At 47.7% G+C, this 15,571-nt stretch overlaps 1 protein-coding gene across 5 annotated transcripts in view; it reads left to right on the top strand.

Moving 5' to 3' along the window:
* MSH3 (mutS homolog 3) overlaps positions 1 to 15,571 on the top strand; it is a 224,647-nt gene that overhangs the window by 32,214 nt on the left and 176,862 nt on the right. For all 5 annotated transcript variants that reach the window (XM_075932217.1, XM_075932221.1, XM_075932220.1 and 2 more), the window contains one exon: positions 9,654 to 9,820. In XM_075932217.1, the coding sequence (XP_075788332.1) occupies positions 9,654 to 9,820 (167 nt within the window). The remainder of the gene's footprint in view (positions 1 to 9,653; positions 9,821 to 15,571) is intronic.

Genomic DNA, 15,571 nt, shown 5'->3' with positions numbered 1-15,571 from the left:
TCCAAATAGGCACAATAAAGAGGTTATCCAAATCTTACATAGGGAGAGCGTTCTAGTCAACCTACTTTGTCATCCAAAAGTGGACAGGAGGTTGGAGGCCCATTTTGGATCTTCGCAAACTAAACAAATTCCTATGCAAACAGCATTTCAAGATCACACCTGCTTCAATAATTCCAGCACTGGACAAGGGAGACTTGATCGCAGCCTTCGACCTGCAAGATGTATACGTCCATGTCACAATATATCCCTCTCACAGATGTTACCTCCGGTTCACGGTTGGGGATGACCACTTTTTGTAGACGTTTCTTCCCTTTGGCCTTTCTGCGGCCCCCCCACATCTTCTCGAAGGTGCTTGCAGTGGTGGCAGCCTACCTCCAGCAACGAGGGGTCATTATCTTCCCGTATCTCAGCAATTGCCTCATCAAGGGCTGACCACAGGCAAAGACATCTGAGAGAGTCTCCAAGACCACATGATTATTCCACTATCTTGGACTTCTCATAAACGAACAGATGTCAATTTGCAAGCTAGCTCAAAACATTTAAATCATCAGAGCTTGCTTCTATTCTATATCATCCCGGGCATATTTATCAAACCAACGATTCAATGCACTTCGGGACTTAGCGACTACCCTGACCATGAACCGATTGACTACTGTCCATACCTGCCTTCAATTGTTTGGCCATATGGCAGCTACTATGTACCTTGTCCAGTATGCGCATCTCCATTTCCACGCTATGCGCAGCTTTGTCTGACTTCGTTCTACAAACTTTCCTGTCACTCTGTCGGGAAAAGAGTCGTCGTCCCGGCAAGTGTACTAGATTCTCTCAGATGGTGGACTTCACATCACAACCTACATATGGGGAGTCCCTTTCCTACAACGTGCTTCATCAGTACAAATTACCATAGACGCCTCAGTAATAGGATAGGGAGCACACTTGCAACACCACACAGTACAGGGAAGGTGGTCACCACACTAAGCTACGTTGCACATCAATCTTCTTGAACTCAGAGCGGTCAGGAAGTACGTGCAGACGCTTTGGTTCCACCATTATGAACCACACTGTCCAGATCCTAACGGACAATACAACAACCATGTTCTACATAAACACGTAGGGTGGTGCTTGTTCTTGATCACTTTGTGCTGAAGCTATTCACCTCTGGAATTGGTACAGCACTGGGTTGTCCTCAAAGGGTCTTACCTACCCGGAGTCGTCAACATCATGGCTGATACTTTGAGTTCTACCACAGATCACGAGTGGGAAGTGCACCCAATGCTTACGGAATCTATCTTTTGCAGGTGGGGCTACCCAGTAATAGATCTTTTCGCAACCAAGGATAATTCTAAGTGTTGCTGATTTTGTTCTTGAGCAGGACTGGGCAAGGGATCTATGGGCGATACATACCGGATTGTCTAGAACAAATCTTTACACTATACACTATGCATTTCCCCCAGTCCCGCTGATCCCCAGGATCTGTAAAAAATCAGACATGGCTCGAGTCATCTTAATAGCCCCATCATGGTCCAGACAAACTTTGTTCCTGTACCTTCAGCGCATGTCAGTCAAGCCACCTCTCCCACTACCATATCGATGCGACCTTCTGTTTCAAAATGGGGGAAAACTACTTCACCTCCAACCGCATATGCTACACTTTCACATCTGGCTTCTTTATGGTTCCAAGGCACTGAATCCCGATGTTCAGAATAAGTGAGAACCATCGTCCTTCATATTAGGAGGCCATCCATTCGAAAGACTTACCTGCAAAAGGGTGAACAGTTCATGGCATGGTGCCAACGAACACACATTGATCCTGCACTACAGTTGCACTGGCCTTTCTGGACCCCTTGCCCCTGCCATCAGATGCAGGGCCCCGTATCTTCAACCCAGGGCTTGGTAACGTTTCACTGAGGCATACTGTTGGTGACCCCCCCCCCCCACTTAACGAGGGCCCCCATATCTGAGGATAGGGGAATCCTGAAAAAAGACAAACAGCTTCCAGCATCGTAGGCAGTGGGAACTACCTCAGGACCAACCCATATTCAGGGAGTCGTCGTCATCCTCCCCGATAAGGCTTTGGTGGCTCTGCCCTGTTTATGCAGTCTATGGATATCAGGACCTGCTCCGCAAGCTGGCAGCCACTTGGAGTGATCAAGTAGAGATGGTTAATGAAGACTACCTTATGGTGGACATTTTAATGTGGACACGCCTACTAGATGGTGTTAAAGATCGCCAATAATTTGTGGCAGACAACAGCATCTATCCCACCAGAAGGAAGTGGAGAGACGTTATTTTATCCCCCAGATGAGGAACAAATGTTTATACTCCCACCCACGCCTGGGCTCCCTTGTGGTGCAGGCAGCCAAGCAGAAGGAAAGGTAAGGTCAGCCGGGGTCAATGCCAAAAAGTAGGGAGCCAAAGAGAATGGATAGGAAGGCATATGGTATGTAGGGCCTGAAGCTATGCATCACCAACCAACAGGCGATGCTAAGCCGGTACATGTACAACAAGTGGTTGACAATGGAGACGTTCAGGGAGCGTCTCCCTCAGGATTCCCGTCAAATGTTTGCCACACTGTTGGAGGAGGTTAGAGTGATCTCCCATATGGCGTTACAGGCTGCGCTACACGCGGTGGATTCAGCAGCGGGTACTATGGCCACTGGTATTGTAATGCGCTATAGTGCCTGGTTACAAGTGTCAGGCATACCTCCACAGGTCCGGAACATGTTGCTGGACCTACTGATTGAGGGGACAGGCCTCTTTTCACAACTGACAGATAACAAGCTTCATAGTTTGAAGGCCTCTAGGGCCACCTTGAGATCCCTAGGTATCCATACCCCTGCACCACAAAGAGGTACGTATACCCTTAGGCCCTCCGTGAGACTGATCTACCAAAGTTGGGGTACGTCTACACTACAGCGCTAATTCGAACTAATTTAGTTCAAATTAGTTAATTCGAACTAAGCTAATTCGAACTAGCATGTCCACATTAAGTGGACCCTGAACCGGGCTTAAGGATTGCCGGAAACAGTGCCAGCAGGGCATCAGAGGAGGACTTAGAGCGTGGAGATGCTGTCTCAGGCTAGCCGAGGGCTGCGCTTAAAGGGTCCCGATCCCCACCCCGGACAGACAGTTCTCAAGGGTGCCCTGCTTGCAAAGCAGTCCTGGCTTGGAGTGCCCGGACTACCCACACTGAGCACATCACACCACTCGGCCATCAGCCCGGCTGCACTTGCCGCAGGCTGCCATCTGGGAAGAGGGGGCAATTGGGGGGCTGCAGGAGAGCTTCCATCCCCAGAAGCCCGCAGAGCCAGCCCAGTCCTCCCCATCGGGGGCTCGTACCCCATTCCTCCCTCACCTCCTTCCACTTACCCTTCCCTAGCCCCTTTTCTTGATGTACAAAATAAAGGACAATTGTGTTCCAAAATGGAATCTGTCTTTATTGAACAAAACTGGGGGAGACTGGGAAAAGGAGGTGGGAGAGGGGAAGAGAGAGGGTGGGAGAGGGGAGGGCAACTACAATGATCAGGGGTTGGGAACAGGTCCCATATGAAGAGAGGCTAAAGAAACTGGGACTTCTCAGCTTAGAAAAGAGGAGACGGAGGGGGGACAAGATAGAGGTCTCTAAAAGCAGGAGTGGGGTGGAGAGGGTGCATACAGAAAAGTTCTTCATTAGTTCCCATAAAGAAGGACTAGAGGACAACAAAGGAAAGGAATGGGTAGCAGGCTTCAAACTAGTAACAGAAAGTTGTTCTTCACAAAGCAAAGAGTCAACCTGTGGAACTCCTTGCTGCAGGAGGCTGTGAAGGCTAGAACTAGAACAGAGTTTAAAGAGAAGTGAGATAAAGTGATGGAGGTTGGGTCCATGGAGTGGTATTAGCCAGGGGGTAGGAGTGGTGTCCCTGCTTGGTCACTGTCTTCGGTCCATCCCCTCCAGGGTCCCTAGGGTTGGCTGCTGTCGGCAGACAGGCTACTGGGCTAGATGGACCTTTGGTCAGACCCAGGACGGCCATTGTAAGCTCTGGGCTCAGGGTCGGGGGTCTCAGTGGACCCCCTTGCTTTTCATGCACACCTGCTCCTGGGTGGCCAGGCTGGCAGCTCTCCTGCCCTAGCTGGCCACTTTCCTGTGCCTAGTGCGGAGATCGTGGACGAGGTCCACGATGTCCGCACTAGCCCAGGCGGGTGCCCGCCTCTTGCGGTCCCGGGCAAGCTCCCGGGAGCCGCCAGCCTGGTCCCGGGAAGAGGGGGAGGGCTGGGGGGCATCGGGTGGGTGGCTCGATCCGTGCCAGGTGCAGGGTCTGCTGGCTGGGTGCTGGCAGGCTTGCACCTGGCATGGGCACCGTAGCCAGCCCGTGCCCCTTTAAGGGGTCCGGGGTCGGGAAGGGGGGCAGTAGAGTTTCCCTGGTGTTCGCCAGAGTGGCCACCAGAGAAACCTGGGGAGGGCTAGCCTCCCACTAGTTCAAATTAAGGGGCTACACACCCCTTAATTCAAACTAGTAAGTTCGAACTAGGCTTAATCCTCGTGGAATGAGGATTACCTAGTTCGAACTAAGTGCTCCGTTAGTTCGAATTTAATTCGAACTAACGGAGCGCTAGTGTAGCGCCTATGAAAGTTAGTTCGAACTAACAGACGTTAGTTCGAACTAACTTTCTAGTGTAGACATACCCTTATAGGTCAGACCAAGGAAGATGTAGGGGCAGGAATAATGCCAATAATAACACTTGTGGGTGCAATAGAAGGTGGAGGTCATGCTTTGATTCGGAAAGGGACAATGGGCTACCCCCTCCTCGGTATCCCAAGTCTTTATTTTGAGATATGAGTGAGGACAGAATACCAGTTCCGTCCTTTGGAGACAGGCTCTTCCATTTTTACCAGGCATGGCCTCAGATTAAAACCAACCGTTGGGTGCTGAGCCTAGTGGCAATGGGATATACTATCCCTTTCCACTTTCCAACCCCGTCCCTCTTCAGGAATCCCTCTCACCAGCATCTCTTACATCAAGAAGTGTCCTCACTTCTACCGTTGGGAGCCGTGGAAGAGGTCCCTCACAATTGCAGGGCGAGGGGTTTCTATTCACATTACTTCCTTATCCCGAAATCAAAAGGAAGCCTCAGACCTGTGTTGGACCTCAAAGGCCTTAACACCTTCATAACAAAGACAAGGTTCAAGATGGTCACATTGGCCTCCATTATCCCTTGTAGCTTGGGAAGGAATTATAGTGGAATTTAGTTGGGTAAGACTAGGCGATCTGATCAGAGTTTTGAAGTTTGTCCTCCCTATCGCAGGTTACAAGTGGGTGGAACCATTAGATTCTCCCTCGTAAGGGTCTGCAAGCGCCGATTGACAGTCATACTGCAAATCAGGAAATGAAATAAAAATTAGTTTTATTGCCCCGGGAATAACTCACAAAAACTACAAAAATATGGCACTGAGCACACAGATTAATTTAATTTCTTCTGTAAATGGCATTAACACAAACTAGATTTATTTAAGTATACAGATCTTGATTACCTACCTAACAGCATTTCATACTCACAGAATCTTAGTCTTCCCACAAAGGTGTGGAAGGAGCAGCCTCCCTTCACCTGCGAGGTCTTGGTGCAGGTGGAGTATGAGATACTTAGGAGCAAGACTTAAAATAAATGAAGCAAGATAGAAATATAAAAGTAGAAGAGAGAGGAAAACTTGGTTTCTGACCTCAAGAGAAGACAGGTTGCACTCCGGAGTGGGCCCTGGCAGCGATGGCTGCAGCAGTCCTGACTTCCTTAATCCCTGGGCCTATGTTTCCCTTTCGGTGCTAAAACGTCCTGGATGTCCAATACCTTACCCAAAGTTGGGCCTGGTACCCTAAGATTTCTGTAGGTACCTACAGCTGATTGGGCAGAATATTGGGTGTGTGTGTGTCTAATATATATTAATGAGAAGACATGACTTCTTGGACCGGCTTCCGTAACAGAGGAGAAAATGGGAAGCATTGTGGGTAGGTGGAGAAAATCTGGGTGCTTTGTTTCTGTTAGAATGGTAAAGTCAGTTGGTTGAATTTTGTAGATTTTGATCATGTTGTCCCTGTCAAAATTGAGTAATGGTTTCCAAATATCCATAAAACTAACCACAAAGGCCTTCATAATCTTGACACACTACTTATCTCGGACAATAACAAGAAATAAATCTTAGACTTATCACCATACTACTATACTTCTGCTAAAGCTGGGCCATATAGTAAATTTAATCCTGTAGGCAACTTGCATTACTAGCATACTATTACTAAAAATATATTAAGAATAGGATAAGGAAAATATATCTTAGCTGGCTACACCTTTCACTAGAGAAAGGAGACTGGTCCGCTGCTCTCGATCTGAAAGATGCGTATTTTCATATCTCCATTATACTGGCCCAGAAGAGGTTTCTCAGGTTTATGATAGGACAAGACTATTTCAAGTGTTAGGTCTTCCTCTTTGGTCTATCCACAGCACCAAGGGTTTTCACAAAGTGTATGGCCATCATAGCTGCCTTCCTAAGGAGGCGCAGAGTTCAAGTATTTCTTTACCTGGACAATTGACTAATCAAGGACCACTCAAGGGACCAGGTGTTAAAACACCCAAATCTAGTCAGAAGTCCATTCCGCAGACTTGGTCTCCTCAAAAATGAGAAGTCCACTCTTATGCCAACCCAGGTGATAGACTTTGTGGAGATCCACTTGGATTCAACCAGAGACATGGCCTTGCTCCCCAGAGCTAGGTTTATAACGATGAGACTTACTATACAAGACCTCAGGATCTCGCCTCTCAATATGGCGAGGAATTGCATGAAGCTGCTGGGCCTCATGTCAGTTTGCGCTTATACGGTCTGTCATGCCCATCTGAGGCTTAGACTTATGCAAGCCTGGCTGGCACGCACTCACAACCAGGTCCATGCCCTCAGGGGTGTGGTTCTCACAGACCCTCAGGGTATCCTCCACTCCATTGAATGGTGGCTGCAGGAGGCAGTGGTATGTGCTGGGGCCCCATTCACCAGCTAGAGCACTTCAGTGTGGCTGGTCACTGATGCCTCAGACACAAGATGGGGTGCACATCTTTTCGATCACCAGACTTGAAGTATGTGGTTTCCTGAGGAATGGGGCCTTCATATAAATGTCAGTGAGCTAAGGGCAGTCCGGTTGGAATGTGGGGTGTTTTTGTCTGACCTGAAATGCAAGGTGGTCTCTGTTCAGATAGACAACATGGCAGCAATCTTCTATATCAACAGATAGGGGGAGCTCGTTCTTCTCTGTGCTGCGAAGCTCTGCTCCTTTGGGAGTTCTGTATTGCCCACCACATCCATCTGAAGGCTGCATTCCTAGTGGGGAACAGGAATGTCCTGGCAGACATGCTAAGCCAGTCCTTTGCTGTCCACGAGTTGTCCCTCAAGAATAATGTGCTGGCGGACATCTTCCAGAGGTGAGGTTGTCCTAAATGGACCTCTTTGCCTGCCACAGTAACAAGACATGCCAGGAATACTATTCCTACCTAGGTGATGGACGAGGGTCCCAGGGGATGCAGTGCAGGCCAGGTGGCCCCCAGTCCTGCTGTGTGTTCCTGCCCTTCCCCTTGATAGACAAAGCTTTCATAAGGGTAAAGAGGTTCAGGGATATGGTCATTGTGATATCACCAGAATGGCTGTGGTCATTCAGATAGCACCAGAATGGCCTCATCAACACTGGTTCACAACCTTCCTTGACTTGGTACGAGAGGGACACATTGTCCAACCGCTGGTGTCAGGACCTGGGGGAGGTCCAACTATGCCACCCGAACCTTCTGTCTCTTCATCTGGTGGCATGGAATGTTCATGTCTGACTGGGCGGAGCAGGCGTGCTCAGAGGTAGTGAGGAGGGTTCCGCTGTAAAGCAGGAATCCCTCAACCAGGCCGGCATGTACTCTGCTAAGTGGAGGCGATTTTCTGTGTGGACCTTGCAGAGGGGTTTACAACCCTTACAGGCACCCATCCTGGTTATCCTGGACTATCTTGTTGATATGAGATAGAGAGGCCTTTCCACGTTCTCCTTCAGGGTGCACCTAGTGGCCATAGCAGCCTTCCACTGGGGGAGGGGGCCAGGATGTTTGTTGTCCCAATGGTTGAGAAGTTCCTCAGGGGTGTGGACAGATTGTTTCCTTATGTATGGCAACAGGTGCCTCTTTGGGTCTCAGTCCGGTACTCACCAGGCTCATGAGCCTCCCATTTGAGCCTTTGGCTACATGCTCCTTAAAGCACTTACCATATAAGGTCACCTTGATAATGGCTGTTATGTTGGCTAGGAGAGTGTCAGAACTGAGGGTGCTAGCAGCAGACTCCCTTGTATTGTCTTCTTCAAGGTCCAGCTTTGCCTCCACCCTGACTTTCTCTCTAAGGTGATCTCCACCTTTCACGTCACAAGATAATTAACTCCCAGTATTTTTTTCCAAACCCCACTTGTCACCTAGAGAGCATACCTTGCACTCTTTGGAGGCCAGGAGGGCACTGGCCTTTTATGTAGACAGGACAAGAGGGTTTTGGAAATCACCACAGCTCTTTATTTCAATAGTGGAGAGGATGAAAGGCCTGCCAGGATCAGCCCTGTGCTTATCATCATGAATCACTTCCTGTATTAAGGAGTGCTATGGCCTTGCTGGTAAGGCAGCACCCCTACCCTTATCATGGTTCATTCCACTCGGGTGCACGCCTCGTCATTGGCCTTCTTGACACAGGTGCCCATACTGGACATTTGCAGGGCAGTTAGGTGGTCTTCTATGCACACTTTTGCAGCACATTACGCCATTGCTCAGCCGGCCAGGCATTCTGCTGCTCTTGATAGGGCAGTGCTGCAATTAATTTCTGCGTAAAGGAACCACTAGTGTCTGACCCTGCCCCCTATGTTTCAGCTACAGAGTCATCTAATTCAAATGGACATAAGCACTTAAAGAAGAAACAGTTACTTGCCCTGTAACTGTTGTTCTTCGAGATGCGTTGCTCATGTCCATTCAAAATCCTATCCACCTCCCCTTGGTTGAAGAGTTCCAGCAAGAAGAAACTGAGGGTGGGGAGGGCCAGCAGTGGTATATATGCAACAATATAGTACCGCCACTCCAGGGGACTCCCTGCTGGCCGAATAAGTACCGCCGGGGGGGAGAAAGCTCTGGAATCCGTGCACGTGGCAAGCGCACACCTCATTCGAATGGACATGAGCAGCACATCTCGAAGAACAACAGTTACGAGGTAAGTAATTTTCTTCACAATGTCATATAAATGAACCAATGCTATCTTAACATTTTAAAAGACATCATTACCTTGTGTAGACTGATATTTGGGCTTTTAAAATTAGGCTAGGACCTTGTTCTCATTTGAAATGTGTAGTTTTTAATTTTGTAATGTCACCAAGAAATTGTGGGACTGGTGGCGTCATCTTTTTGCATAACACACCATTACATGTTTGTGAAATTTCTTTACTAATTAGTTAAAACCTACAGTGGTTGACTAACCAAAGCTATTCTCAGCTTTTTATGTCTGCTCACAGATACGCAATAATTGTTGTACACGCTCAGAAGCAAGAATAATTGATTTATTTTGGCTTCTGCTGCCCGAACAAAATATGATTGTCAGTGACAGGGCAAAAACTCTATTGATATATTTTTGTCTTTGACAGGCGGTCCAACCCACTACTGGAGAAGTAATTTTTGACAGTTTTCAAGACTCAGCATCTCGCTTAGAATTAGAGAGTCGAGTTTTGCGCCTGCAGCCAGTTGAACTACTGCTTCCATCAGTATTGTCGGATTGTTCTGAGAGGCTCATCAGCAGTATAACCTCTTTAAGGTATTTGTTATATTATGTTGCAAATTTGCCTCAGGAAACTAGCAGTGATACATAGTTTTCTAAGCTAATATCATCTTTAACATTTTCACAGTTCACTTTGCATAACTATCCCCTCAACTGACATGGTCTATCTTTTGAATGTAAGTATTTCTAATGTGTCCATCACTGTGGTATCTGAATATCATGTTGAGCCACTTGGGTTTTATGCTTTTAATATCTTTGAATGATGTGAAGCCTTTTTCTCTACAGCACTTAATTAAAGCTGGAGAGTGAAATACGTACCTATGGAAAGTTTTGGTACTTCCTATTCTATTAGATTCTCTTAAAACTGCTGGGACAGAAGTATTATGTCTGTTCCATCATTTATATTTCAGCATTATATTTTTAATGACAAGTAACTCAAAAGACAATTGGAGGTCCTTTTCAGTAGCAAATTTATTGTGGCTTTCAAGCTGAGATAAAAATAGATTATAAATCTGTAGCTTGGTAGCATAGCTATTTGACAATAGGACAAGAACACTTCATCCTTCTAAATATGGCTTGTGAACTCTCAAAGTTCTGCTGACACTTTTTATGGTTGCCACTATTTTTCTGAGAAGGTAGTGTCACTTTTTATAAACAATTAAAAAAATTGTCAATATTGAAGGAACTGTTTTTCTTAGTTTTTAAAGAAGCCATACAATTTTTCCCTTACACAGCAGGATTAAAAAATTATGCTGGAACTTGACAGGCCCCAGTGAGTTCCTGAACTCTATCTTGCAGGACTGCCATGCTGTTCAACTGATTGGTTTATAGTGGCAGCTTTCCTGTATTTATACAGGAATTGTGAAAACAGGAATAAATGAACTTGAAATGTAGTTCTGCTCTTCTAGATGGAAACATTATTGGTTGTGTTCAAGACACAGTATATGAGAGATACTTAATCATGGGAAAGAGTTGTATAATAGTATTTGAACAAATTAGCCAACTTGTAGAACTTTGGAATTGTTGGTAGCTAGGTACAACACTTATTCTTTGTCCAAATGGAAAAATAGATTAGCAGATACTTTGAAGGGGAAAAACCAGTTTTTGTGTGTGTGTATAATATATAACAATTATTAATTAAAAACAATGTCCTGTTTAACAGAGCTCTCTTCAGAAGAGTTTAATGACAATTTTTAACAGTGTATAGGGTTCCAATTAGTAAAATGAAGATACCTTTGCTTTAAAATTATGTAGCGGCTAGTTCAGTTAGTAAAACTTCAAGTTTATATTACTTACTTTGGATAGCAAATTTCTCAGTTGACTGAGTGTTGATAAAATTGTTGAGGTCAGGTGCTCTGGAAAATTCCTCAGAATTAAAGAGGACTCTACATTTTGCAAATAGTTGCTTGTGAGTTTTTTCCAAAATATTTCAGCATTAGTTTTGCAGTATTCAGTTTTACATTTTGTTATAATTTTATTTCAGATTAGTTATATTTGGATGTTGCCTGTATTTATAATCTTGAAAAAAAGGTGTCCTCAATATGACTTACCGTGCAGCTAAAATGAACAGTTTTGTGACTTCAGGAGTTCTGAATTGTCTAAGAGAAAGTGGTGCTTCATTATCTGAAAAAATAATCATCCTTCTTATGTGTTAGGGCAGCCAGCATATATATATATATATATATATATCTCTTTTAGAAATGTGTGTCTGTCTTTATGTCCATCTGTGGACCCATTTGTTTAAGAACTCCTCTTAAATGCTAAGAAGAAGGACCACCAAATTTTGTATGCACCTTCTTCTTTATCCTAACTTAAGGGAAGGTCAGGGTTTGGTTGTGCCAGGAAAATGGGATGTGTCTGGAATTCAATTGATTTCCATCCTATGGGGCTGAATGGAGGGCAAGCTATCCTGCAGAGTGGCCACTGCGAGGCAGTGAGTGTGTGTGTGTATGAGGGGGCATATGTACTGCAGAGTGAGCACAGGGAGGATGGCCGCTCCAGCAAGACAATGGCCAGCTGGGCCAGGGCTCACCATCTTGCTCCTATAAGGTGCATAACTGGCTGGATAACCATTCTCACAGAAGAATGGTTCACAATCATTCTGGAAAGGCATACCAAGTGGCATACCTCAGGGGTTCTGTTTTGGGACAGGTTCTGTTGAATATCTTTATCAGTGATTTAGACGATGATATGGAGAGTACGATTAATAAGTTTGCTGATGATATCAAGCTGGCAGGGGTTGCAAGTGCATTGGAGGATAGGGTAACAAATAAAAAGATCTGAACAATCAAGAGAAATGTTCTGAGGTAAATAGAATTAAGCTTAATAAGGACAAATGCAAAGTACAGTAAACTTCTGATAATCCGGCACCTTTAGGACCCAAGGGGTGCCGGATTATCAGATATGCCGGACTATCAGGAAGGGGGGCTATGAGGGGTCTGGAGTGGGGTGGGAGGGGATGCCACCCCAGACCCCTCATAGCCCCCCCTTACGATAGTCCGGCTCTGCTGCTGAGTTTCAGCAGCAGCTGAATCGGGGATGCCTGCAATGACACTGCCCGGTTGGTCCCGTAGCGCTGCCCCTCGGGGCTGCGGGACCAACCTGGCAGCACCCCAGCTGCTCTGCCCCAGGGGTCCCCAAGTCAGCCGCTGCTGAAACAGATCAGCGGCTGATTCCAGGAAGCCCTGGGCAGCGCAGCTCTGAATTGGGGACCCCTGGGGCAGAGCAGCTGGGGTCCTGCCGGGTTGGTCCCGCAGCGCCGTCCTTTGGCGCTGCGGGACCAACCCAGCAGTACTCCAGCTGCTCTGCCCCAGGCGTCCCCAAGAGCAGCTGGGGTGCTGCCGGGTTGGTCCTGCAGCCCCGAGGGGCAGCGCTACGGGACCAACTCGGCAGCACCCCAGCTGCTCTGCTCCCGGCTTCCCCGATTCAGCTGCTGGTCAGTTTCAGCAGCAGCTGAATGGGGGAAGCCTGTCCGGCTGCCCCAGCACTTCCGGGTTCCTGATGGTGCCGGACCATCAGGAGTCCCGGAGCATTGGATGCCGGACTAATGGAGTTTTACTGTACTCCACTTAGGAAGGAACAATCAGTTTCACACATAATGAATGGGAAGTGACTGTCTAGGAAGGAGTACTACTGAAAGGGATTTAGGGGTCATAGTGGACCACAAGTTAAGCATGAGTCAACAGTGTGACACTGTTGCAAAACAAGCAAACATGATTCTGGGATGTATTAACAGGAGTCTTGTGAGCAAGACACAATAAGTCATTCTTCCGCTCTACTCTGCACTGATTAGGCCTCAATTGGAGTATTGTGCCTAGTTCTGGGAGCTACATTTCAAGAAATGTGGAGAAATGGGAGATGATCTAGAGAAGAGTAACAAAAAATTAAAGATTTAGAAAACATGATCTGTGAGGGAAGACTGAAAGAACTGGACTTGTTTAGTTTATGAAAGAGAAAACGGAGAGGGGACATGATAGCAGTTGTCAAGTATCTAAAAGGATGTTTACAAAGAAGAGGGAGATAAATTGTTCTCTTTGGCCTCTGATGATCGGACAAGAAGCAATGGGGTTAAATTGCAGCAAGGGAGATTGAGGTTGGACATTAGGCAAAGCTTCTGAATTATCAGGGTGGTTAAACACTGGAATAAATTGCCTAGGGAGGTTGTGGAATCTCAATCACTGGAGATATTTAAGAACAGGTTAGACCGACACCTGTCAGGGATGATCTAGACAGTGTTTGGTCCTGCTGTGAGGGCAGGGGACTGGACTTGATGACCTCTTGAGGTCCATTCCAGTTCTGGGATTCTATGATTCTATGATCTTACTGGCCATCAGACCGGTATGGGGGAGGAGAGACCTGCCTCCCACCAGCCCTGGGGCCGTGCCACCCTCCTGGGACTATCATGGCCTGTCCCTCCAGGGGGACACTCCTCCAGAAACTGTGATATGGCCCTCCCATGAAGAGACGTCCAGGGGCCAGAACCACAGCCCCCTTCTCTGCAAGTAGAAGCCACGGTGCTGGGAACCACAGCCCAGGCCCCTCCCATGAGTAGAGGCTGGTGAGTGTTGGGAACTGCAGTCTGGTCCCACCCCGTCCCTCCTAGGGTGCCACTGGGGTGTCGGGCAGGCTAGCTAGCCTGTGGGGTTGGACAGAAGGCAACCCAAAAACGGCTGGCCAGGGGCCTGGGTAGTGCAGCCCTGGCCCCCTGGAAGAAGTGATTCTTCTTTGAGTAGTGTTTCCGTAGGTGCTCCACCAAAGGTGTCGGGCTTGTCCTGGCGCTGTAGCTCAAAGCATTTTCTGTAGCAGTAGCCCCGGTGGACCATGCATGCGCAGAAGGTGTCTCGTGCCATTCGCGCCTTTTCTGTGTCGCGTGGTCTGGCCCACCAATTCCTCCTATCCGTCCCCGGCTGCGGACGGAGTTGGGACGAGCTCCTACCTCCGCCCTGAGGAGAAACATAGTATAGCAGTTAAAAGATAGAAAGCTTGGTTTTTGTCCCAATTTAGCCTCTACCCTATAGTTCTAGTTAGTTACTTTGTTCTACTTTAAAAAAAAAAATATGCTGTTTTTGTATATAGTTATTTGGCCAGTTGACCAACTCATACTGACTGAGTTTGACGGACTTTCTCTAGTCATCATTCCCAGCTCCCCCGGGTTTAAGAAGTGTGCGTCATGTGGAGACGCCATGCCAGCGTCAGACAGTCATTCCCGGTGTAAATAGGTGCTTGGAGGAAGGGCATATCCCCCAAAAGTGCACTCGTTGCTCCAAATTAACTGCCCGTGCCAGACAGGACAGGGAAATGTGGCGTATAAGTCCCATGAAGAGAAGACCCCCCCCCCAGCCAGGGGTGTTAGTGCAGGGGATGCACTGAGCACATCAGGATTTCTACCTAAGCATGCCGCGGGCAAGACATCTAAAGCCTGTAGCACTTCTGCGCTTAGCCCTGCAATTTCTTTCATACTGGTGCTGACGGCCCGCATGGCACCATGGCCTGAATTGACACTGGTGTTGGCAGCACTGCGAGCTGAAGCGGCACCGGCGCTGGTGGCACCACGAGCTGAAGCGGCACCGAATGAGCCGCATTCTGCTCCAAGACCGACATCATCGGGGCTGGCTCCGTGGTAGTGTAATTGACTAACAACTTGCTGAAGCAGTTGCCTGCCTCTCGCCCCCTCTCTGCTGCCACTGCTTGCAGGCTTTGCCTCCCTGCAAAACGGTGGAGGGTTCAGCCCCCACCGTGCCGTTGGCTGCTGCCTCCACCCCTCCCAACCCTGCCAGAGGCAGTAGAGGAAAGATAAATTGTGAGCCTGTCACCTGCGGATCCAGCCCGCGGTAGTGTAATTGACTAACAACTTCTTGAAGCAGTTGCCTGCCTCTCGCCCCCTCTCTGCTGCCACTGCTTGCAAGCTTTGCCTCCCTGCAAAATGGTGGAGGGTTCGGTCCTCACTGTGCCGTTCCCCGCCGAGTCTCCGCCCTCCCGCCCCCACCAGATGCAGTGCGGGTCCTGGCAGACCCATCACAGCCCCCCGCCGGAGTGCCTCCCAATAGTCCAGCATGTCCGATAATCCAGCACCACGTGGGTCCCAAAGGTGCTGGATTATTGGAAGACTACTGTACGTAGAACTGGCTCAGATTCTAGCTTTGCCTTTGAAAGTAAGAAAGAGGGCCTCAGCCATCTATTATTTGATTTTCTTGGACCATGGAAATACACTGTTTAGTTTCCAGGTGGATTGATTTAAATCAGTGATTTTAATCATAAAAATATAGGGACTTTAACAGGTCATCAAGT

The sequence above is a fragment of the Pelodiscus sinensis genome, chromosome 6 (assembly GCF_049634645.1).
Source record: "Pelodiscus sinensis isolate JC-2024 chromosome 6, ASM4963464v1, whole genome shotgun sequence".
Classification (NCBI taxonomy): domain Eukaryota; kingdom Metazoa; phylum Chordata; order Testudines; family Trionychidae; genus Pelodiscus; species Pelodiscus sinensis.
The sequence above is the reverse complement of the archived record's forward strand: the minus strand, read 5'-3'. Positions and strand labels throughout refer to the sequence as shown.